This window comes from Taeniopygia guttata, chromosome 21 (genome assembly GCF_048771995.1).
Source record: "Taeniopygia guttata chromosome 21, bTaeGut7.mat, whole genome shotgun sequence".
NCBI classification, from domain to species: domain Eukaryota; kingdom Metazoa; phylum Chordata; class Aves; order Passeriformes; family Estrildidae; genus Taeniopygia; species Taeniopygia guttata.
In genome coordinates this window covers 6,465,033-6,489,112 of record NC_133046.1, presented here as the reverse complement: position 1 = coordinate 6,489,112, position 24,080 = coordinate 6,465,033, and the positions used below count along the sequence as shown (strand labels likewise).

The following is a 24,080-nucleotide window of genomic DNA, read 5'->3' as shown; positions in this document are numbered from 1 at the left end:
TGAGTGCTCTTGGAGGGCACTAGAGCCAAGCAGTGGTAGCAGGAAGGTGCAGGGACAAAACAAGAGGGATTTGTGGCAGTTGTACTCGCCTTTCCCCTTCCCTCCCTGCTGTTGCAGTTGTGCTTTCTGTGCTGAGTTCTTTGCACCCTGTGTTAGACACCCCCACGGTTGTTGGCATTGCAGGGGCTTGGCTAACAGGCTGTTAATTATTTTCAGGAAATAGCTCGTTTGCTGGCCTTGGAGGAAGCAACACTCAGCACGGATTTGCAGCAGGGATATGCCCTGAAGAGTCTCACAGGTATTCAGTGGGCCTGCAGCAGGTTAGAGCTGGGTGATCATTGTTCTCTAGCAGCCTGTGGCAGACTTTCAGAGAGATCTCACTCAGTGGTGTTGCCATTGTCAGCACTGGATTTTTGGCATCGATTTAGGACTTAATCTCTAAATGGATTTTTCCATATTTTTTGTGGTCAGAAAGAGTTTTTAGCTGAACGGTGGTAACATACCAGGCAAGCTTCATCATTTCACTTTATTACACAGTACAGTCCCTGGCAGCACTGCAAACGCTGCTGCTTTATTCCTACCTGTTGTTCCTACCTCCCTATTCTATAGGAGCTTTTCTTTTATCCTCTAGGGTGTATACCCTTCTACAGAAATTTGTTGGAAATGGAAATACCTCATCAACTAGATCATTGTTTTTTGTATCCTCTTTCACATTCTTTAGCCATTAGTGGGTGAATCCATAAAGCCTGGCTTCTTGCAAGAAGCAGCATGTTGATCAGTGTGTCATAGGAAAGAATCCTTGTGTTTGCTGATTCTTTACTTTATTGTAGGAGTGACCAGTTTGGTGATGTCACTGATAAGTCATTTCCCATCATCAGAGGTCTTAGAAGTATGACAAGAGGAGCAGTCATTGCTTTTGGAATAGCTTGTGACAGAAAAATGCCAAAGAGTGCAGAATTTTGTATCAAGCTCACAGGCCCTTTCCTCATTCCAAAACTATTTTTCATATGTTACAATTTACAAGCCAGGCCAAGGCTTTTGCCTCCAACCACTCAGTTCACAGGAGTGAGCTTTAAACCCCAGACTGATGGGAGATGGAGCAAGCCATTTTTATGATACTGTGCCCTGTTTGCTGCTATGAAATTTAGAAATCAAATTCTCTCCCACCTGGCTGAATTTCTGTGGCTTTCTAGGTCTTCTCTCTTCCTTCGTGGAGGTGGAGTCCATCAAAAGGCACTTCAAGAGCCGGCTGGTGGGCACAGTGCTCAATGGCTACCTGTGCCTGAGGAAGCTGGTGGTGCAGAGGACAAAGCTGATTGATGAGACCCAGGACATGCTGCTGGAGATGCTGGAGGACATGACAACAGGTGAAACCAACTCTGTTCCATAAATCCAGCCTTGGGATCAACCAAGATGGAAAAGCAGAACAGCCACACAAAGAACTTCCCTAATGACTGCTGTAATCAGGGGGGTTTATGGCTTCCACTGTTTTCTGTTGGCAAAGAGCAGTTGAATAGCATTCCTAGTCACCTCTTATTTTCCAGGAATCTCAGCATCCTCATTTTTATGGGGCTATTTTACTGCAGCCCAGCCGTGCAGAGGCTTTCCTAGTAACCCTACCAAAAAAATACCTTCCATCTTTCACAGAGTGCATTCACAAAAGAAGAGAGCACCGAATTGTGGGACTGGCTGCAGAAGGATTTGCTGCCTGTGCTGAGCTAAAGTGGAATCTATAAAATTGACTGCAGTGTCCATTGTAAAGCTTCCTTTTCTTGGCAGGCACAGAGTCCGAGACCAAGGCGTTCATGGCCGTGTGCATAGAGACTGCCAAGCGTTACAGCCTGGATGACTACAGGACCCCCGTGTTCATCTTTGAGAGGCTCTGCAGCATCATCTACCCTGTGAGTAGTGAGGGCAGGGTCACACTGCCTCAACAGAGCCCTGAATGCTTTGGGAAGGGACTTAAAGATTGTCCAGTCCCACCCTTCCGTGATCCCAGGACACTTCCAGGGATCCAGGGGCAGCCACAGCTTCTCTGGGAAATCTCCACCCTCACAGGGAAGAATTTCTTCCCAATATCTGACCTAAATTTCCCCTCTTTCAGTCTGATCCATTCCTCCTTGTCCTGCCACTGCAGCTCCTGATGAAAAGTCTTTCCTGTAGCCCCTTTAGACCCTGGAAGGTGTCGTGGGCTCTCCACACAACCTTCTCCTCTCCAGGCTGAACATCCCCAACTCTCCCAGCCTGGCTCCATAGGGGAGGTGCTCCAGTCCCCTGAGCAAGTCTGTGGCCTCCTCTGCACTTGCTCCAACAGTTTCATGTCCTTTTTTTTTTGTTGGGGGTCACAAGAACTGTGTGCAGTGTTCCAGGTGGGGGTCTCATAATAGAGGAGGAGAATCACACCAGCCACATCTGTCACGCTACAACATGAAGTAACTCACACACACACATTAGATGTAAAAGAGGGAAGAAGAAGAGTAACAAGAGAGAGTTTTCTTTTCTGACTCTGCAATATATAGAATCACAAAAGTGGCAGTGGATTGGAGGATGAAATTGCTACCTCTCCAACCACCCTGGACAAACTAACAGTCTGTAAATTCTCTCTACCTACAAAGAAGAATACAAAACAATCATTATTTACATGGACATGTGTGAGGACTCCAGTAGAAATATGTAAACATCAGAAGGCATTAAAAACATACAGAAGAACTTTAAAACTCTCAAAAGAACGAGGCAACATACATCTAGCAACCCTAGACCTGGTTCCTTTTTCCCAGGAGCAGCAGTGTCTGCAGTCATGATTCACCATTAGGCAGTGTAGACCTGTATCCTGTTTGAGGGGGTTCAGGTTTCCTGAGGAATTTGGTTACTCAACCATCCTGGCCATCCTCTGAGATGCAGCAGTGAGGAAAAGACTGAAGGTTTAGGAACATTCTCCCATAAAAATGCAGGAGCGTGAGCATGGTTAGGGAAAAACTTATTCACTCTGTCTCTGCTGCTGCTCTTCAGGAGGAGAATGAAGTCACCGAGTTCTTTGTCACTCTGGAGAAAGATCCCCAGCAGGAAGACTTCCTGCAGGGCAGGATGCCAGGGAATCCCTACAGCAGCAACGAGCCTGGCATCGGGCCTCTCATGAGGGACATCAAGAACAAGATCTGTCAGGACTGTGACCTGGTGGCTCTGCTGGAGGACGACAGCGGGATGGAGGTGAGAATTTCATGAGGCAGAGATTTCTTGCACAGACCTGTGGGATGCTGGTTTGGGGCAGCTGGTGGTTGCTGGGGTGGTGATGTAACAACCTGAGCTTGTTCTTGACTTGTTCTTCTCTCCATTTCAGCTTTTGGTGAACAACAAGATCATCAGTCTGGATCTGCCTGTGGCTGAGGTCTACAAGAAGGTGTGGTGTCCCACAAACGAGGTGTGTGTTACCTTTGTACAAGTTAACAGCACAGAGCACCCGTCCTTCACATCAACAAAAAAAAGGGGAAAAATCAAAATCACACGCGTCAGGATTTATTTCCTGGCATATAATTTATTGGGTGTAACTGCTCAGCAAGTTTTGGTGCTCTGTTAGGACAGATTGTGCGTGGCCCTGCAACGTGAGTGATTGCAGAGCAGTGCCCCAGGTGAGCTGTGTCCTGTGCCACACGTGACTCTTCCTGAGGAACAGCGTTCCCTGTGTTCCCTGGGGAGAGCTGAGCCTTTCACTGCCTTTCAGAGCACATTTCACACTCCATCTGCACACAAAAGTTCTGTGTGTGTGCACACAGGGACACCAGATTGCTCCATCAGTCTGTGCTTGGGGGTGAACCCAAGTTATTTATGCACAGAGCATCCAATGCTTCTCCATATTTGCACTTCTGCTCTCATGTTCTTCATCGAGATCTCAAACACTTGGCAGAATCATCCTTTTTTTCTTTTTCATAGTGTGTGTTGTGTGTTTTTCACATGAAGAAATGGGCCCAGCAGTCTTAAGGGTCCAGTCCACCATGTCATACTGAGCTTGTTCCAGAGGTGGATGTGGTCCAGAACAAGCTCTTCCCTTCTTTCCTTGTGACCACTAAAATAAACTCCCACTGAGACCATCAGGCTCAATATTGCCCACTACAAATACATTTTTAGAGGCACTTGAGATCATAAAACAAGACTGATTTGCCCAGCATTTCTTGGTCATTCCTCATTTCCTCCTGGCCTCAAATCACCTTTGAAACCTCAGTTTCCTGAAGCCATTTGTGGGAGGAATCAAACAAAGTGCCAGTTAGCAGTGAATGATGATAAAATGGATCTCATTAAGCTTTATTTCAAGAACAAAGCCTTCAGTACTGCAAAATCAAGCCCAAACCTTGTGACACAGTGATATTTTTTTAGCAAGGTACCAACTTAAAAAGGGAGATGAGGTGCTGGTGTTAATCTGTGAGTTCTGCTTTGAATTCTGATGGAGTCACTGGTGGAAATGGTCCCCGTGCTGCCCCTGGAGGAGCTGTTCCGTGGGATGCCAGGCTGGAGCCGGCGTGCAGCTCTCCCGGGAGGGAAGCAGCTCTGCTGGTGAAAGGCAGAGTTTGCTCAGCATTCCTGTGGATGAACAGCTTTCATCCGTCTTCCTTTGTGAGCACCTCCTGGAGCCGCAGCTCCCGTTCCCTGGGAGCGACAGGCGCACAAGAAACGCAACCTCAGGCCCCTTTTTGTTTCCCTTGTCTCTCAGTGGCTTTTTTTGTTCATCTGCCGTTTTACCAGGGCCCCTGTGGTGTTAATTGCTGGTCGCCAGCGTGGCCTTTGAGCAGATCTTCCCCCCGGGGCTTTCCCTGTGCTTATGTATTTGCTGTGACATTAAGCACTGCTTATTCCACATTAGGCTTAGCACGATCCCTGACAGGTTTTCTCTTGCAAGGTCTCCTGCTCCCAAATCTGGGATTTTTCTTTTCTGCTTTTATTCAGACCTATGGATTAAAAATGGAAAGTTTTGTGATATGCTGTCAGTATTTCCAGCTGGCAATGCATCTGGAAAAGTGTCCCTTTCTCAGGGTAAAAGCACAGCTTTTTGGCTGTATCAGTGATGTACTGTCTCACTGAAAGCTCATTAAGTTGCCTTTTACTCCTCTTCCATTTGCCATCACTGTAGATTTTATCTGTTTGAAAGCTTTCATCCAATTAGCCTGTCCTGCTTCATTTCCTGGGCTGTGCCTGTTCCCTGTATTTCCCAGGTATGCTGTGCCATATCCTCAGAGGAGAGGTTGCCATGGAAAGCGGGTGTTCCTCTGCAGATGAGCCCATTTTCTATCTTTCACTGGTTCTAAAGGAAACCTGGAGGAGATGGAAGGAGGAAGAGACTGGTTATTACCAGTCTGTCAGTTAATTAGCAGTGCCAAGAAAAGCTGGGCAGACCAAGGGATGAGTTACTGATGTTTTTGCAGGTGGCTCTGCTGTTGTTTTTAATTCATCTCAGGAAGGGGAGAATGAGGGAGTGAAAGATTTCCCTGTGCCACCATGATAAGGTGAAACAGCACGAGGGAGAGCTGGGGCTGGAGTGTCTGTACACACTGAAACCAGAGCCAGGCTTGTGTACAAGTGCCCAGAGACAGAATGAATAAAAAGCTCTGCTCTTGCAGGGGGAGCCCATGAGGATCATTTACCGCATGCGGGGGTTACTGGGAGATGCAACGGAGGAATTCATCGAGTCCCTCGACTCCACCACTGGTAATGCATTTGTCTGCTGAAAGCTGGGATTAGATTTGAAATCTGAGGTTTGCTGCCGAGCAATGACATTATTATCCTCACAGCAGTGAGCTTAAAGTTGATTGACGTTGCTTTTGCTGCATTTACCTGCTTCACCTCGAGTGAAGGAGGATTTTAACAGTGCTTTAAAGCTGTGCTTCAGATGTGAGCACTTGCTTGGCACGGGGACCATTCTGCTCAGCCCTTCTTCATATCCCTGCTCTTAATTCTTTTTGAATTCAAAACAACTGAAGTGTCTGGAATTGCTGGGGAATGTGTGCTGCGCCGCTCTCCATTTCTGCTTCCACTGCTTGAGCATGTCCTGCTGTGGCTGCTCCTGTGCTCACCACCTGTGTCTGTCCTGCAGATGAGGAGGAGGATGAGGAAGAAGTGTATAAGATGGCAGGGGTGATGGCCCCGTGTGGAGGCCTGGAGTGCATGCTCAACAGGCTGACTGGCATCAAGGACTTCAAACAGGGCCGGCACCTCTTAACCGTGAGTCTCCCTTTGGGGTCAGGAGTTATGGGCTGGAAAATTCCACAGACCTCCGTGGGGTTTAGACAATCTTCCTTGAGCTGGAGCAGTTCTTTACCTCTCCTGTTCTTTTTGGTAACAATTCCTTACAAAACTTGAAATGTCTAGAAACTGAGGAGTTGGTAAGGCTAAATCCTCTCTTGCTGGAGGAATTGTTTTCTGCCTTATCTGAAAACCAGAGCTGTGCTATGTAAAAATCTGGGGTGTACTGTGTCCCAGGTATATTATTGTATTAATCAGGTATATTATTGTATTAATCTATTACTTTAGTTTCAGCAAATTCCCCCCCTCACTGTGAAGGTTCCACAGAGAATCCCTTTGCTGCATTTGCAGGTGCTGTTAAAACTCTTCAGTTACTGTGTGAAGGTGAAAATAAACCGGCAGCAGCTGGTCAAGCCAGAGATGAACACTTTGAACGTCATGCTGGGGACTCTCAACTTGGTAAGGACAGCCTTGACTTCCAGAAGTGTTTTTTCCATAGATTCCAATGAATTTAAGCTATTTCTGACTGCCTTGCTGCCTCGTGACAGCTACTGGAGATGGGAAACATTGCTGTGCTGGCACTGCAAATTATCCTTTGGACATTCCTTATCTTTTATGGCTGGGAGTGTGGGGGGCAGTTAAACCAGGTGGTGCTCCAGGGTCTGCTCCCACCTCAAACCAGTGACTGCTGGTGTTCCAGTGCCTCTTCCCACCTCAAACCAGTGACTGCTGGTGTTCCAGTGCCTCTTCCCACCTCAAACCAGTGACTGCTGGTGTTCCAGTGCCTCTTCCCACCTCAAACCAGTGACTGCTGGTGTTCCAGGGTCTGCTCCCACCTCAAACCAGTTTCCAGTGCCTCTTCCCACCTCAAACCAGTGACTGCTGGTGCTCCAGGGTCTCCTCTCGCCTCTATCCAGTGACTGCTGGTGCTCCAGTGCCTCTTCCCACCTCAAACCAGTGACTGCTGGTGCTCCAGGGTCTGCTCCCACCTCAAACCAGTGACTGCTGGTGTTCCAGTGCCTCTTCCCACCTCAAACCAGTGACTGCTGGTGTTCCAGTGCCTTTTCCCACCTCAAACCAGTGACTGCTGGTGCTCCAGGGTCTCCTCTCGCCTCAAACCAGTGACTGCTGGTGTTCCAGGGTCTGCTCCCACCTCAAACCAGTGATTGCTGGTGTTCCAGGGTCTGCTCTCACCTCAATCCAGTGACTGCTGGTGTTCCAGTGCCTCTTCCTGCATCAGACCAGTGACTGGTGGTGTTCCAGGGTCTGCTCCCACCTCAAACCAGTTTCCAGTGCCTCTTCCCACCTCAAACCAGTGACTGCTGGTGCTCCAGTGCCTCTTCCCACCTCAAACCAGTGACTGCTGGTGCTCCAGGGTCTGCTCCCACCTCAAACCAGTGACTGCTGGTGTTCCAGTGCCTCTTCCCACCTCAAACCAGTGACTGCTGGTGTTCCAGTGCCTTTTCCCACCTCAAACCAGTGACTGCTGGTGCTCCAGGGTCTCCTCTCGCCTCAAACCAGTGACTGCTGGTGTTCCAGTGCCTGTTACTGCATCAGACAGTGACTGCTGGTGTTCCCTGAGTGCTCCCACCTCAGACCAGTTCCTGCTGCTGTTCCCCTGAGCGCTCCCATGTCTTGCAGGCTCTGGTGGCTGAGCAGGAGAGCAAGGACAGCGGGGGAGCAGCGGTGGCAGAGCAGGTGCTCAGCATCATGGAGATCATTCTGGATGAATCCAACGCGGAGCCGCTGAGCGAGGACAAGGTGAGTGCCCACAGCTCCTTTCCCTGGGGTCCAAGGCTTGCACACCCCTGCTCACAGGGCTCCAGGAGTTGGAGGGGAGGGCTGCTGGAGTCTGACCCTCGTTACGCTTCTGGCAGGTCTTAGCAGGCCTTGGGGAAGGGCTGAGGAGAGCCCTGAACCAAAAGCACTGCGAGGCTGCGTCAGGATGAGTCTTGCATGTTGGGTGAGGGTTGTTAGGCACTGCTTGGATCCTTTCCTGCCTGCTTTGGGCCACAGGCCAGGGAGAGACAAGAAAAGACACAGCTTGGCCTTGTTTTTTGGAGTGTTTTTGTATGTGTTGAAAACATGATTGATTTTCCAGCTAATTGAGAATAAAACTGTATCTCAGCTAGACTGGGAACAAGAAGATCTTCTCACTCATCTTTTGTAGCTGTGGGTGGACAGGAATCTGGTTGAAATTATTGGGTTTTTGGCTAGAAAATGCTTTAACAGTACATGGAATAAGCCAAGTGTCAGCTAGAGGGGTTGCTGCAGCCATTCCACAAGATCTTTGGGAGCGAGACCAAGTTTTATTTTTATCAGGGACTACCCATTCACAACTGGAGTAGTCCACCAGCTCCCAGAGTGAGATTTATCTTGTATTCCTGACTATAAATCCTGCTGCTCTTCCTTCACAGGGCAACCTGCTCCTCACAGGGGACAAGGACCAGCTGGTGATGCTGCTGGACCAGATCAACAGCACCTTTGTGCGCTCCAACCTGAGCGTGCTGCAGGGGCTGCTGCGCATCATCCCCTACCTGTCCTTCGGGGAGCTGGAGAAGATGCAGATCCTGGTGGATCGCTTCAAGCCCTACTGTAACTTTGACAAGTACGTTGGCACAGTTCAGCTAAAAGCACCTGAAATCGCTTCTACTGACACAGCTCTGCCTTCATTTCCTCATTGGTTCCACTCCAGTGTAATGCCAGGCTTCAGCTTCATTTCCTCTTTCACTTCTAAGCATTTTTGAGAGAAATGTGTGATGTCTAGCTTGAGAAATAGGTCTTCAGAGAGTATTTTGAGGTGACAGGGGCCTGAGTAGCTTTTCTGAGTCTCTGAGCTGGGCAGGTACATAATTCAGTGATAATGTCAATGAAAGTTACTGGCAGAATTACTGTTTCTTCTCTTTGTTCAGGTATGATGAGGAGCACAGTGGAGATGATAAAGTTTTCCTGGATTGCTTCTGTAAAATAGCAGCAGGAATAAAGAACAACAGCAACGGCCATCAGCTGAAAGATCTCATCCTGCAGAAGGGGATTACACAGAATGCCCTGGACTATATGAAAAAGCACATTCCGAGTGCAAAGAAGTAAGAGTCACCGTTTAATGTGTGTGACTGTCCTGAACATCCTCCTCATCCCATCACCACAGTCTCCCAAAAAATCCATGAACAAGTGCCCATTCAGGAGCACTCAGAGCTGTGATGCAGAGGTCTGGTGAGGCAGTGCATGTACAGGGATGAGCTAAAACCCCTGAAATCTTCCCATTTGATACCCGTCCACGCTGATTCCTTGGATATCTCAATCCTTGTGTTTCCTGCCCGTTCCCTCCTGTTGCACAGCAACAGAGTTTTTGCTGCTGGTGGCCAACTGATGAGCACAAATCCCCAGGCTCAGAGTTGGCACTGTGGCTGTGCACAGCATGGAAGTGGGAGTGTGACTGTCCCTTCATTAATTCATTAATGAGCCGAGGAGGGACACGGGCTGGGAGTGTTCCCTGCAGCCTGGAGCCGTGCTGCTGTCTGGGACACTCCCCTCAGCTGCTGCCTTTTGTTTTCCCTGCAGTTTGGATGCAGACATATGGAAGAGGTTCTTATCTCGACCTGCACTTCCTTTTATCCTGCGCCTGCTCCGAGGCCTCGCGACGCAGCACCCTGCAACACAGGTGAGCCGGGGCACGTGCCTGCACTGCCACTCTGCTCTGGGGCTGCAGCTGAGGAGCAGTTCCTCTGGGAGTTGGTTCTATACTGATTTTTGTTGGGTTTTGTTTTGCCATCCTCCCTGTAGTTGGAACAGTTTGGCTCACAACTTCTCTCTGCTGGAAGGTGTTGGTTCGAGTCTAAAGGGAATTCTCTTTGGGGGATAAAGCAGAGAGAAAATCCAGTTCTCCTGAGCTTACCTGTTATAAGAATGTGAAAGCCCATCAGGAATCTCAAAGTAGGCACAGGTGTGGAAGCTGTTCAGGTATTCCCTGGGCAAGTTCTGCCTTTGCAGAGCCTCCTCTGAGTTTTGTGTGTCACATAACAAGATTGAGAACATGACTTCGTGTCCATGTCTTGATGCCTTGAGCCTCTGCTGGGCAGCTTCAGGCATCATCTGGAAAAGTCAGAGATTCTGACTTGAATATTTCCTCCTGCTGTGTGGTGTGAGATTGACACACCAGTGTGAAGAGAGGGTAATTATTGATAAGCTCCTTAGGAAGTGATTGTTGGTGTTTGAAGGCATCAATACAATGCCTTATCACAAAATAAATGTTTTATCCGACATTCTCATCTGAGCTGATAATGACCAGTAGAGAGGCAAATTGCCCCAGAATTACACACAGTTTTTAGGGCCCAGGAGCATTAAGAAAGGAAGGAACACTTGTTGCAGCTCAGTGCTCTGCCCAGCTGTCCCTGTGGGATTCAAGGGGACAGTCACTGTCCCCAGTCCCCTTTTCCTGAGCAGTGCTGTGTTCCCATCCCCACCAGGTGCTAATAGGAACAGACTCCATCACCAACCTGCACAAACTGGAGCAGGTGTCGAGTGACGAAGGGATTGGGACGTTGGCAGAGAACCTCCTGGAGGCTCTGAGGGAGCACCCGGAGGTGAACAAGAAGATCGACGCCGCGCGGAAGGAGACGCGCGCCGAGAAGAAGAGGATGGCCATGGCCATGAGGCAGAAGGCCCTGGGCACCCTGGGCATGACGGTAATGGCTGGGTGCTCTGCTCATTCAGGGGCTTTTCTTCCTGCCTTGCTCAAACTGCCTCAGCAGGAAGTGTGTGAAGTGATTCATTGATGGATACTGCAGAGCCACAGTCCCTGTTTGCCTGGTGCTGCCAGGGGGAGCACAGCTGTGGGGAGAGGGGATGGGCATTCCAGTGCCAGTGGTGGGCATGGTGTGGTTGGTCATTCTTTTTAACCTGCTCGAGCTTTTGTCTCTTCCAGACAAATGAGAAGGGCCAGGTGGTGACCAAGACTGCACTGCTTAAACAGATGGAGGAGCTGATAGAGGAGCCAGGACTGACCTGCTGCATCTGCCGGGAGGGATACAAGTTCCAGGTAGTGGGAGCTGCGAGTTCCAGCTCATGGGAGTTAAAAGTTCCAGGTAGTGGGAGCTGAAAGTTCCAGCTCATGGCAGTTAAAAGTTCCAGGTAGTGGGAGCTGAAAGTTCAGGTCATGGGAGCTAGAAGTTCAGGTCATTGGAGGTAAAAGTTCTGCATAGGGGGGAGCTAAGAGTTCCAGGTAGTGGGAGCTAAGAGTTCCAGGTAATGGTGATGGGAAATTGAAGTTCCAGGTGAAGGAGACCCATTTTCAGAGCCCTCTCAGCTCCTAAGGGGATTTGCCAGTATCTGGTTGCACAAGTGCTGGCACTGGAGGATCAGGAAGTCTCAGGGTTGGTTCTTAAGATCCGTAATTCCAGAGGTGGCTGGGAAATAAAAGTGTGTTTTCAGTGAAAGCTGGAAAAACACAGGATCAGTTTAAGTTTGAGGTCAGGACAAGGAGATGTTCAATTCAGTGTGGTGTGCAAAGAGTAGAAATGTGCCCTGTGGCAGAGCTGAGTGCCTGCTAAGGCTGCTGTGTGTCCTTGCAGCCCACCAAGGTGCTGGGGATTTACACCTTCACCAAGCGCGTGGCGCTCGAGGAGTTTGAGAACAAGCCCCGCAAGCAGCAGGGCTACAGCACCGTGTCCCACTTCAACATCGTGCACTACGACTGCCACCTGGCAGCTGTCAGGTACGGGCTGCACAGCCCCACAGCCCCGCAGTGGGGCTGGAGGCCTTGCCACGTGCTTTGGGACCGCTGTGGAATTTGGGCTGGGTTGTTGATCGCTTTGCAAGGCTTCTCCATCAGGGTCTGCTTTAACGCTGCTCAGACCCGGACTCTGCCAAGTCCAGCACTGAGAGAAGCTGTGGAATTGTCATTTTTGGAGTTGTCATTTTTTCCTTAGACGAAAGCTTGCTTCCTCCTGACTTGCCTGGTGTGCTGTGTCTCTTTCTCCGTGCAGACTCGCTCGGGGCCGCGAGGAGTGGGAGAGCGCAGCCCTGCAAAATGCCAACACCAAGTGCAACGGGCTCCTGCCAGTGTGGGGGCCCCACGTGCCAGAGTCTGCTTTTGCCACGTGCTTGGCACGGTGAGTACACACAGGTTCTTCCCCAGCTGGTTGCATCTGGGTGAGTCAGATCCTTGCCACACACTCCCCTGAAATCTTGGGATCAGAGGTGGTGCATCTGAATCTTGGGAAAACTGAGCCATGTCAGGTTCTACCAGCAAGAGCGATTCTCCAAAAAAAGCACAGGTGTCTGTTTGCTTTGTGGCTTCATGTAAATAATTTCAGAGCCTCCTTAGCCCCCAGTCACTGCTGAAGATGCAGCGTTGATTCATTTGTGGCCCAGTGAGCCCCTACTGTACAAAACAAACCTTCTGATGCCGCTGGATTTCCTGGTGTAGATTTCCAGACTTCTCTTGGATGGTACTGAGGTACTTGAGCACTTGTCTGGAGCAGATGGAGATGCTGGTGTCAGGATTCTGGTTTACCTTCTGCTGGGTTTGTAATGTCACGTTAGAAATTTTGAGCCTGACAGAAGGTAGGTGTAGATCAGATTTGGGAAGAAAGTCTTCCCTGTGAAGGGGTGTGCACTGGCACAAGATGTGTGGAGAAGTTATGGATGTCCCATCCCTGGAGGTGTCCAAGGCCAGGCTGGGTGGGGCTTGGAGCAACCTGGGATAGTCGAAGGTTGGCAGGGGTTGGGACTGGGTAATGTTTAATGTCCCTCCATTCTGAGATTCTGTGGAATCAAGAGTGATGACATCTTGGAACCATTTCAGCCAGGGAGTTGTATCCCAGGTCCTGGGCACGGGAAAACAGTATTGATGGGTGGACAGCAATCTGCAGATGGAATTGGGTTTGCCAGAGTGAGCTGAAAGCCTCCCTTTGGGGAGGTTAATCCAAGGTAGCAGGGGCTCCCATCGTGTAGCTGTTCTTTGTTAAAGCTTCTCTGTGCCATCCTTGCTGGGCTCCTGGGCCGTGCTGTGGCAGGAGGAGCTGTGTGCAAGCAGGACGGGAATGAATAGACTTGACTCAGAAGGCTGCTGAGAGTAAAACTCAGATTTATTCAAAACACACTGCTCTTTTATACAGAGCCTTGTGAGGGCAAACTCCATTGGTTCTGAAGTGAAAACAACTCACAGCATTGGTGTACAGTGATAGAACTTAACTATAAACAATGTGAACAACAAGAGAGATAAAGAATTATTTACATTCTCTCCAGCTCTTTCCCAGGCTTCTGCCTGGCTAGAAACTCTCAGTTTCTTTCTGTGACTGAATCTGAGACCCACAGCTCCTGCTGTTTTGCAGCCACAACACGTACCTGCAGGAGTGCACGGGGCAGCGGGAGCCCACGTACCAGCTGAACGTGCACGACATCAAGCTGCTGTTCCTGCGCTTCGCCATGGAGCAGTCGTTCAGCATCGACACCGGGGGCGGCGGCCGCGAGAGCAACATCCACCTCATCCCCTACATCATCCACACCGTGCTCTACGTGCTCAACACGTCAGTGCCACCCCCTGCCCCCCACAGCTCTGGGCTTTGCTTTCTGCACTGGGAAATCGCACAAAGTTTTGGGAGGGTTGCACATCCCAAGTGGGTTGTTAAGGGTTTGCATTGTTGGGAGCGGAGCCTGGACATGCTGGATAACAGGGAACCTACTCAGTAAAAGCAATTGGGAATTAGCTTCTCTTTCCATTTGAGATGTAATTATTACCTCTGGGGTGAGCAACAGGGTTATTACATTAAAGAAACTCTGCCAGCTTAATTTTCTCCTGAGCAGGCAGAAGAGACACTGCGATGAAATAATTGTTACTTGAAAACTTGAACCTGATATAATTTTATTCAGTGTTCAAATAACACAGGTTTGTTTCCAGATATGACATCCTGGAGGAAGGTTCAGGTCCATCAGATTTTCCTGATGTTTTTAGTTTTTTTGGGGGGATTACCATTATTATTTTTACCAATAAACAGCAGTGCTTTGGCACTGCACTGAGGCCACATCCATAGGCACCAAATGCCTTGGAATGCATGAGCTGGTCTGATCCTGCAAAAATGGGGTGCCCATGTATATCTTCTATTTGAGGAGTGAGCTATTAGTAAGTAATACTAATTAGATGAGGGTATAAATATTAAAATACACACCAAGGTCACTCCAAATGCAGTGCAGTGAAATCCCTCTCACTTTCCCGCCTGGAACTAATCAAGGTTTTGGCTGTAATACAATTTGTCTTTTGTTTTTAATATCTATCTCCAGATCCTGTGCTATTGTTTTCCCAGTCCTCTGGGAGACAAATAAATTGAAGTATTTGTTTCATCTTGTTAGGCTGCTGTTGGCACACAGAGCCCAGAACCCGCTGGGCAGACATGGAAAAAGGCCTTCTGTACTTCCCAGACAGAATTTTTAATATTAAATGGAGAAAATAAAGAGCTACTGCTCAGCTCCCAGCTGCATCTTCTAGCAGATGGAAAGGTCACACAAACCTGACGGCTTCATCTGCTGGGACGCTGCTTGATGCCTGCCAGGGAGGGTTTATCTCACTTCAGAGTCACAGGTCTGACCTGGCTGGCAGCCTCTGCCTGGTGCAGTAGAGCCACAGGGGTGGCAAAGTGTGATGCAGCTTCCCAAAGTCTCTGTGACACGTGCTTTGCACTGTCAGTTCTGGGGTGTCGGCACTCCTGGGACTCTGGAGCTCTGGGGGAAAGGAGAAAAACTGTAAAACATTTATATAAGCTTGCAGAAAAGTCTTTTGGGTTTGAATTTGGCCTATCTTCCCAGGGGTTGCTTTTGCAGTAGAAGAATTGTATAAATGGATCCAGGTGTGGCTGCAGGAGCTGCAGTGTCTCTGTGGTGTCCCATGGCAGTTGGCACGACTCCAGTGCCTGGCCTGGCTGGCCTGGTCCCATCTTTTTCTGAAAAAAAGGGAAAAATACCTCTACAGTGGTGTTATCTTCCACTGGGACAATGGCAGCTGCCTGGCAAAACTCTGGTGCCACCCACAACTCCAAGGAAAATGTATTTCCTTACTGGGAGCTGGTCCTCAGCCAGGGGAAGGATTTGGGAAAAGCTGGTGGTGCCCATGGGGGCAAACCCTCAGGCAGGGATGAATTTGGGAAAAGCTGGTGGTGCCCATGGGGGCAAACCCTAAACTAGGGGTGAATTTGGGGGAAGCTGGTGGTGCCCATGGGGGCAAACCCTAAACCAGGAGTGAATTTGGGGGAAGCTGGTGGTGCCCATGGGGGCAAACCCTCAGCCAGGGGTGAATTTAAGAAAAGCTGGTGGTGCTCACTGGGGGCAAACCCTAAACCAGGGGTGAATTTGGGGGAAGCTGGTGGTGCCCATGGGGGCAAACCCTCAGGCAGGGATGAATTTAAGAAAAGCTGGCGGTGTCCATGGGGGCAAACCCTCAGCCAGGGGTGAATTTGGGGGAAGCTGCTGGTGCCCATGGGGGCAAACCCTCAGCCAGGGGTGAATTTGGGGAGGCTGGCTGCCTGTGCAGGTGCATGGGCAGCACCCCAGAGCTGCTGGGGAGCAGAGGCTGAGCCCCTGGAGCCGGAGCAGCCTCTGAGCTTTCCTTGTCCTGCAGAACCCGGGCAACCTCGCGGGAGGAGAAGAACCTGCAGAGCTTCCTGGAGCAGCCCCGGGAGAAGTGGGTGGAGAGCGCCTTCGAGGTGGACGGGCCCCACTACTACACCGTGCTGGCCCTGCACATCTGTCCCCCGGAGAGGTGGCGGGCCATCCGCGGGGACATCCTGCGCCGCCTCCTCGTCACCTCCCACGCCCGCGTGGTGTCCCCAGGAGGGGCCAGCAGGTCAGTCCCTGCCCTGGCTGGGCACACAGGCACGGAGCCCCACGGGTCACTGTCACAGAGCCCCACGGGTCACTGGCACAGAACTGCTTGTGTCACTGGCACAGAGCCACCCGTGTCACTGTCACAGAGCCCCACGGGTCACTGTCACAGAGCCCCACGGGTCACTGTCACAGAGCCCCACGGGTCACTGTCACAGAGCCACTCATGTCACTGTCACACCTGATCACATCACTGTCACAGAGCCACTCATATCACCATCACAGAGCCACCTGTGTCACTGTCACAGAGCCACTCGTGTCACCATCACAGAGCCACTCGTGTCACTGTCACAGAGCCCCACGGGTCACTGGCACAGAGCCACTCGTGTCACTGGCACAGAGCCCCACGGGTCACTGGCACAGAACCACTCGTGTCACTGTCACAGAGCCACTTGTGTCACTGGCACACCTGCTCACGTCACTGTCACAGAGCCACTCATATCACCATCACAGAGCCACTCGTGTCACTGTCATAGAGCCACTTGCAGCTGATGGCAGCAGGTGTAGTTTCCACCCGGTGTTAACCCCTCTGAGTAACCTTTGCACTCAGTGCTGTGGAGCTGCAGAATCCCAGCCTGGGTTGGGTTGGATTGGGTTGGGAGGGACCCTGAAGCCCCTCCAGTGCCACCCCCTGTCATGGCAGGGACACCCCAGAGCCCAGGGACACCCCCAGAGCCCAGGGACACCCCCCAGAGCCCAGGGACACCCATTAGAGCCCAGGGACACCCCCCAGAGCCCAGGGACACCCATTAGAGCCCAGGGACACCCCCAGAGCCCAGGGACACCCCCAGGGACACCCATTAGAGCCCAGGGACACCCCCCAGAGCCCAGGGACACCCCCAGAGCCCAGGGACACCCATTAGAGCCCAGGGACACCCATTAGAGCCCAGGGACACCCCCCAGAGCCCAGGGACACCCATTAGAGCCCAGGGACACCCATTAGAGCCCAGGGACACCCATTAGAGCCCAGGGACACCCCCCAGAGCCCAGGGACACCCATTAGAGCCCAGGGACACCCATTAGAGCCCAGGGACACCCCCAGAGCCCAGGGACACCCCCAGAGCCCAGGGACACCCATTAGAGCCCAGGGACACCCATTAGAGCCCAGGGACACCCTTTAGAGCCCAGGGACACCCCCAGAGCCCAGGGGCACCCCCAGAGCCCAAGGACACCCCCAGGGACACCCCCAGAGCCCAGGGACACCCCCAGAGCCCAGGGACACCCATTAGAGCCCAGGGACACCCCCAGAGCCCAGTGACACCCATTAGAGCCCAGGGACACTCATTAGAGCCCAGGGACACCCATTAGAGCCCAGGGACACCTCCAGGGACACCCCCAGAGCCCAGGGACACCCATTAGAGCCCAGGGACACCCCCAGAGCCCAGGGACACCCATTAGAGCCCAGGGACACCCCCAGAGCTCAGGGTCACCCCCAGAGCCCAGGGACACCCATTAGAGCCCAGGAACACCCCAGAGCCCAGGGACACCCATTAGAGCCCAGGGACACCCATTAGAGCCCAGGGACACCCCCAGGGACACCCCCAGAGCCCAGGGACACCCCCAGGGACACCCCCAGAGCCCAGGGACACCCCCAGAGCCCAGGTTGCCCCAGGGCTGGCATGAGCAGGAGCATTTCATTCTGGGTGTTCCCTGGGGTGGATCAATGAGCTGATCCATGGGAACGATGCTTTTCCTTCCTCCTCGCCCACCCCAGCACTCAGCCAGGAGCTGTCCCTGAGCTGTGCCTCACTCCCTGTTTGCCTCCCTAAAGAAGCTCGTTCTGGGCCCTTTTGATCAGGGCTCCAGCCTCCCTCAAATAGAAAAATAGAAATAGAAGTCAAATGCCATTGCTTTTTAAAAATAAAAGAATCAATAGCAGCTGTCAGGCACTTGAAGCACAAGAATAAGTGGCTGTGCCTGCCTGACAAAGGCACAGAATTTCCAGAGAGGGAAAGGGAATTCCAGTTTCTGAAAGGATGATTTGAAATAGCTGTCATAATTAGGAATCAATTCATTACTATTCTAAGTCGCCTTAAAGGGCATTTTTATGCTGATGACATTAATTAGGTGTTTGATAAAGTCATTGCACTGTAGTTGCACAAACCCAGCGTGAACCAGTGCTCTTGGAAAAGGCAGAGATCCCTGCAAGGGGCTCCTGCACTGCTCTCAGTGCTGCTGCTGCCTGGATCCGGGGCTCTGACAGCTCCAGAGGCTCCAGGGTACAGGGTGAGCCTTAGGCAGGGCTGGCAGAGCTGAGCTCAGGCTGGGCTGGCAGAGCTGAGCCTTAGGCAGGGCTGGCAAAGCTGAGCTCAGGCTGGGCTGGCAGAGCTGAGCTCAGGGTGGGCTGGCAGAGCTGAGCCCAGGCTGGGCTGGCAGAGCTGAGCTCAGGGTGGGCTGGCAGAGCTGAGCCTGGGCTGGCAGAGCTGAGCTCAGGCTGGGCTGGCAGAGCTGAGCCTAGGCAGGGCTGGCAGAGCTGAGCCTGGGCTGGCAGAGCTGAGCTCAGGCTGGCAGAGCTGAGCCTGGGCTGGCAGAGCTGAGCCTGGGCTGGCAGAGCTGAGCCTGGGCTGGGCTGGCAGAGCTGAGCCCAGGGTGGGTTTGCTGCTTCTTAAACCCTCCCTGGGTGTTCTCTTCCTTCCCCAAGCACAGCTGTAATAAAAACATATTGGAACAGGCAGAGTGAGGAACTTCCAGCTGAAGCATCCAATCTCTGGAATTTCAGGGGAGCACACTCAGAAATAGTGCTCAGGAATTATGTCAAGGTTTATTCAAGGGCTTTCTTTAATCTCTGCAGACTAAGAGAGCACAAAGCCTCCCTCTGATAAAGCCTCTCAGAAATAGCAATGTGGCAATTCTGATTTCCAAGCTCTGTGCTTATTTATTCTTGTGGAAAATCAGGAAGAGGGTGATGGATGGTGAAAGGCTCTGCAGATAAATGCCAATATCTTGAATTTGTAGGCTGAGGCAGAGAGGAAGCCACTGGCTGTGACACCAGGGTAATGTCTGCATGCAAAGCATTAAAATTAGCATTCCACATTCAGGGTGTTGTCTGGGAGCAGCTCCATTCCCAGAACACTGGGGTGAAGGCTGGGGACACTCAAGGACTCACTGCTACCTGTGCATCTCAGAAAGGGACAGGAACCACTGCAGGAACCCCCAGTGCATGTTGGAAAGGGACAGGAACCCCCAGTGCATCTCAGAAAGGGACAGGAACCCCCAGTGCATCTTAAAAAGGGACAGGAACCACTGCAGGAACCCCCAGTGCATCTCAGAAAGGGACAGGAGCCCCCAGTGCATCTTAAAAAGGGACAGGAACCACTGCAGGAACCCCCAGTGCATCTCCAAAAAACTGAGGATCTGCTCAAGGTTTGGAACCTCCTGTCAGTCCTGGGAAGGGGCAGGAGTGCTCTGCATTCCCTCATCCCAAGGCAGCAAATCCCACACATTCCCTGTCCCATGGAGAGGTGCTCAGCACCTCCCTTGTTTGGAAACACTTCCTATTTAAACCCAAAGATGAAATTCCCAGAATGGATCCCAGTTCTGGGTTTTTATAAATATAATTTACAGAGCCCAAAGAACTGAATCAAGTGCTCATTGTTACCGAGCCACAAATTCTGGCTAAAAAAAAAAAAAAATCTCTGTAGATGTTTTTCAACATAGCTTTCACCTGGAATTTGGGAGGAAAAGTCCATTTTGATTGTTTTCCCTTTGCTGTTCACTGTGACCTCTCTAAAACACTCCCCCAGTGTCTGTGGCTTTCTGCTGCAGTCCCTGGCCAGCCCCAGGAGCAAACCCCAGCAGCTCCTCCACGGAGCAGCTGCTCCAGGAGGTACCTGCAGCCCTGACCCACCAGGGCCTTTAGTTTTCAATGAAAGGAGCAGGCTGCAATTAGATCAAACCCATTCACATGAAAGGAAGAGTCTGTCTTGCAGTGCTTGGGAGGCCAGAATTAGCCTGGCTCTGAGTTGCTCTTCATCCCGTGGAAATTTAGTCACCTTTACTAATTGGTTTTCCTTTAAATAATTAAGCTGCCCGAGCAGGCTGCCACCTACTAAGGTGTCTGTGTGAAGGGCACACACACACAAATGGAGCCTTTTAATAAGAGCAGCAAAATGTTTGTTTTTCCCCCAGAAAAGCCCAGTCTGGGGCAGGTTGCAGCTGGGAACCTCTGTTGTGTTGCTGAGCTGGTCCTGGGTGCATAAAAAATGTGGTTTTTTGTTTTTCCAAAGCTCTGGAGTGTTGAGCAGGAAGCAGCACGTGATGGGGCAGATGTACCTGAGGAGCACAGGCACAAAAATTCCAAACCCATGAGAGCTGCTGGCAGGAGGTTCTGCCTTGCCAGAACCTGTTTGTGATTAATCCCCAAGCAGACCTGGGGAGCTGCTGTCCCAGCACAGCTCTGCACCTTTTAGGGAATTCCTCCTGCTCCAAACACAGGTGCTGGATTTCCACAAGTCCTTTCCTGGCAGGATGGGAATGAGAAGACTGACTCAGAAGGCTGCTGAGAGTAAAATTCTGATTTATTCAAAATACACTGCTCTTTTATACAGAGCTTAGTGAGGACCAACTCCACTGGTCCTGAAGTGAAAACAACTCACCCCATTGGTGTACAGTGCTTGATGCACAGTGATAGAACTTAACTATAAACAACGTGAAAAACTAGAGAGATAAAGAATTATTTACATTCTTCCCCAGCTCTTTCCCAGACCTCTGCCTGGCTAGAAACTCTCAGTTTCTTTCTTTGAATCTGAGTCCCACAAATGACCAAGGATATATTAAATGGAAATCCCTCCATTTCTTCAAGGATTTCCCTCAGAGTCTTGCAGAAATGGTTTTATGAGTCAGAAGCACAAATCTGTTCTAGAGACCTGGGTTTGGTCATTCCTTCAGGAATCTGCTGTTCTCCAGCAGTGAGCACACAAACAAGGGCTGTACATTGTTTTTCCCTCTCTGCTGTTGGTTTCCTGCATGGTCTGATCCCTCCAGTTCCCTCTGTGCTCGTTTCCTTCCTGTGGAAGGAGGTTTTAGTGGCACAGCCGGAGCAGAGGAGGCGCTGCCCTGCCCAGGGAGGTTCGGGTGCCCCAAGTTCCCTGCAGGACACCCAGCCAGGCTCCCCTGAGCATCCCTGCATGTCAGGGGTGGGCTCTGCTGCTGCAGCTCCAGCAGGAGGGTGAGCAGAGCCCGAGCAGAGGGTGACTAACTGCAGGCTGCTTTTTCCTTCTGGCAGACTGGCAGACAAGGCAGTGAAGGAATACGCCACGTACCGCTCGGGGCTGCTCTTCTGGGCACTCGTGGATCTCATTTACAACATGTTCAAGGTAAGGAGAGCACTGCAGCTCCTCTGCAGCACCTCCAGCTCAGCTCCACTTCTTACCTGAGCAGTTCCATGAGTTTGAAATAGAAATCAAAATTTGAAACCCCTTTCATCGAGGCCCTTGGAAACAAAACCTCAAAGAGTCCCAGGATGGTTTGGGTGGGAAGGGACCTTAAAGCTCATCCCATTCCACCCCTGCCATGGCAGGGACACCTTCCCCTGTCCCAGCTGCTCCCAGCCCTGTTTAACCTGGCCTTGGACACCTCCAGGGATCCAGGGGCAGCCACAGCTGCTCTGGGCACCTCTGCCAGGGCTGCCCACCTCACAGGGAAGGATTTCTTCCTTCTTTTTTCTTCTGCACTTGTAAAAGCAGAAAGGCCACAAGAAGCTGCCTGTGCTCATTGTACCCCTTGCAGTTCAGTGGCTGAAGAATTGAGAGACTTCTCCAGCTGGCAGCACTCGTGGGTTGTGTGCTTGCTTATTTTTCCTGTTGATTGTCCGTGGGAGGAAGGACATTCCAGGCCGTGCCAGGGAAATGGTTGGGGTGAGGAAGGAGCCAGGGACAGAAAGAAACCTGCAGCTTCCACAGAGGGCTCAGTGCTCAGGGTGAGAAAATGCCTGGGACCTCGTTTCATTCTGCAAAAAAAGATCATGAAGTTGCAGTCAGGGAATTTCTTTCTGTGTTGGTTGTTTGCAAGAGGCAGGGATGGAAATCCAGGAGCAATGGGAGAAGGCACCAGGGTTTGCACCAACTTTTTTTTTTCATGAATTCATTATTTTTGGCCTGATTTGGTGTGTTTGTCCCCTGTCAGAAGGTGCCTACCAGTAACACAGAGGGAGGCTGGTCCTTCTCTCTGGCTGAGTTCATCCGACACAACGACATGCCAATCCACGAGGCTGCAGACAAGGCCCTGAAAACCTTCCAGGAGGAATTCATGCCAGTGGAAACGTTTTCTGAGTTTTTGGATGTGGCTGGTGAGTGTTTACTTGCCCTTTTATAGGCTGCCTTGTGCAGCTCGTGGCTGGAGCCAGCAGCATTCCTGACACTGCTGCAGCTCGTGGGGAGGGGACAGCACTGCCCAGGCACAGCCTGGCTGTCCCCAGACTGCTGGGGCACACACCTGGGCAGCCCTAGGCAGGAAAACCTCCCCCCTGCTCTGTTAAACATCTGCAGCACAGCTGGAAGGTGGCCTGAGGTTGAAGCTGGTGAGCAGAAGGGACCGGGCAGCAGCTGGGTGCAGCCAGAGGTGCTCCCCAAGGATTTTGGTACCTGCAGGAGTCAGGAGATGCTGAAAACCTGCAGAGAGGCTGGAGCTGCTCTTTCTTCTCTCAAAATCTGTGCCCCAGGCCAGTCTCTCAGTGCCCAGCACAGGGAGCAGAGCTGGAGCTGCCCAGGAGCAGCTCCATGTGGATTTAGTGTTTCACAGAATTCCCACTGCAGTGCATCCAGCAGGGCTCACCCAGCCCTAAAATAACCCTGCAGCTGTCAGGAGCTCACACATGGCCCAGCACAAATCCCTCCTGGGCAGGACAAACGGGGGCTGATTCTTCTCTCTTTGCCTTCTTCTGTTCAAAGGACTCTTGTCAGAAATCAACGATCCCGACGGCTTCCTCAAGGATCTCTTGAACTCCATCCCCTGAGCCAGCACGGAGAAGCTCTGGGCAGAGCCTCCATTGCTTGCCTTCCACCCTCTGTGTCCCTCCTCGTGCAGTCTTTCCCTTTCCCAAGGAGTGCTGCAGTTTTTTTGTTGGAATATTTTTTGTTTTCCTTTTTTTTTCTTTTTTTTTTTTTGCTTATTTTCTACAATTTTTCTTCATGGAGTGATTTGGAATTTAGATTTGTTTTATCTTGTGTTTCGGCGCTTCTATCTGTAAAGCCTTGTGCATTCAAGCTGTTTGAAAGAACTTGTACAGAGAGGAATCCAAACCAGTAAATCTTAATGCTTTAGTGTGCACCTCTTTGAAATGAAATAAACCGAACAAATGGGTAAGCTGGGCTTGACTAGTGCTTGAACCAGGCAGGAGCCTGAATGCCGAGGTGTTCCTCACATCCCCTCGGGAGCTGCTGCTCTGGCCAGCCCTGGATGCTCAGGGAGCCCCGGGGAGCAGGAGGCTCCAGAGACAGCAGAGACAGAGACACTGCGGGTGTGTGTGGGGCTGGAGCCTGGGGGGCTGCAAGGACAGCATCCCTTCCCTTCCCTTCCCTTCCCTTCCCTTCCCTTCCCTTCCCTTCCCTTCCCTTCCCTTCCCTTCCCTTCCCTTCCCTTCCCTTCCCTTCCCTTCCCTTCCCTTCCCTTCCCTTCCCTTCCCTTCCCTTCCCTTCCCTTCCCTTCCCTTCCCTTCCCTTCCCTTCCCTTCCCTTCCCTTCCCTTCCCTTCCCTTCCCCCTTCCCTTCCCTTCCCTTCCCTTCCCTTCCCTTCCCGGATCCGAAGCTCCCTGTGCCTCTGATGGATTCCTCCTCTCTGAGGGCTGCTCCCATCCCTGTCCCCTCTCTGGAACCCTTCAGCTGCAGCCCTGCACACCCCCCTGCAGCGCTGCATGCCCTGCACCTGTGCATGCTGAACTCACCTGGCACAGTCCTGCTGACACCTGGTGAGGCTGGAATCTAATAAAGCTTTCCCTGCCTTCCTCGGCTCTGTTTGAACTTGCATTTCCCAGCACAGTCCCA

At 51.4% G+C, this 24,080-nt stretch overlaps 1 protein-coding gene across 4 annotated transcripts in view; it reads left to right on the top strand.

Annotated features, from left to right (window-relative positions):
* The window catches only part of UBR4 (ubiquitin protein ligase E3 component n-recognin 4), an 88,054-nt gene extending 64,651 nt beyond the window's left edge, over window positions 1-23,403 (top strand). For all 4 annotated transcript variants that reach the window (XM_030289323.4, XM_030289322.4, XM_041720443.2 and 1 more), the window contains 21 exons: window positions 217-298; window positions 1,194-1,367; window positions 1,780-1,901; window positions 3,010-3,207; window positions 3,338-3,418; window positions 5,607-5,694; window positions 6,080-6,207; window positions 6,580-6,687; window positions 7,870-7,989; window positions 8,646-8,836; window positions 9,141-9,314; window positions 9,790-9,889; window positions 10,695-10,913; window positions 11,153-11,266; window positions 11,799-11,941; window positions 12,213-12,338; window positions 13,563-13,757; window positions 15,839-16,063; window positions 21,326-21,416; window positions 22,225-22,387; window positions 22,989-23,403. In XM_030289323.4, the coding sequence (XP_030145183.4) occupies window positions 217-298; window positions 1,194-1,367; window positions 1,780-1,901; window positions 3,010-3,207; window positions 3,338-3,418; window positions 5,607-5,694; window positions 6,080-6,207; window positions 6,580-6,687; window positions 7,870-7,989; window positions 8,646-8,836; window positions 9,141-9,314; window positions 9,790-9,889; window positions 10,695-10,913; window positions 11,153-11,266; window positions 11,799-11,941; window positions 12,213-12,338; window positions 13,563-13,757; window positions 15,839-16,063; window positions 21,326-21,416; window positions 22,225-22,387; window positions 22,989-23,053 (2,907 nt within the window). In that variant the 3' untranslated portion in view covers window positions 23,054-23,403. The remainder of the gene's footprint in view (window positions 1-216; window positions 299-1,193; window positions 1,368-1,779; window positions 1,902-3,009; window positions 3,208-3,337; window positions 3,419-5,606; window positions 5,695-6,079; window positions 6,208-6,579; window positions 6,688-7,869; window positions 7,990-8,645; window positions 8,837-9,140; window positions 9,315-9,789; window positions 9,890-10,694; window positions 10,914-11,152; window positions 11,267-11,798; window positions 11,942-12,212; window positions 12,339-13,562; window positions 13,758-15,838; window positions 16,064-21,325; window positions 21,417-22,224; window positions 22,388-22,988) is intronic.
* The last annotated feature ends 677 nt before the right edge of the window (window positions 23,404-24,080 follow it).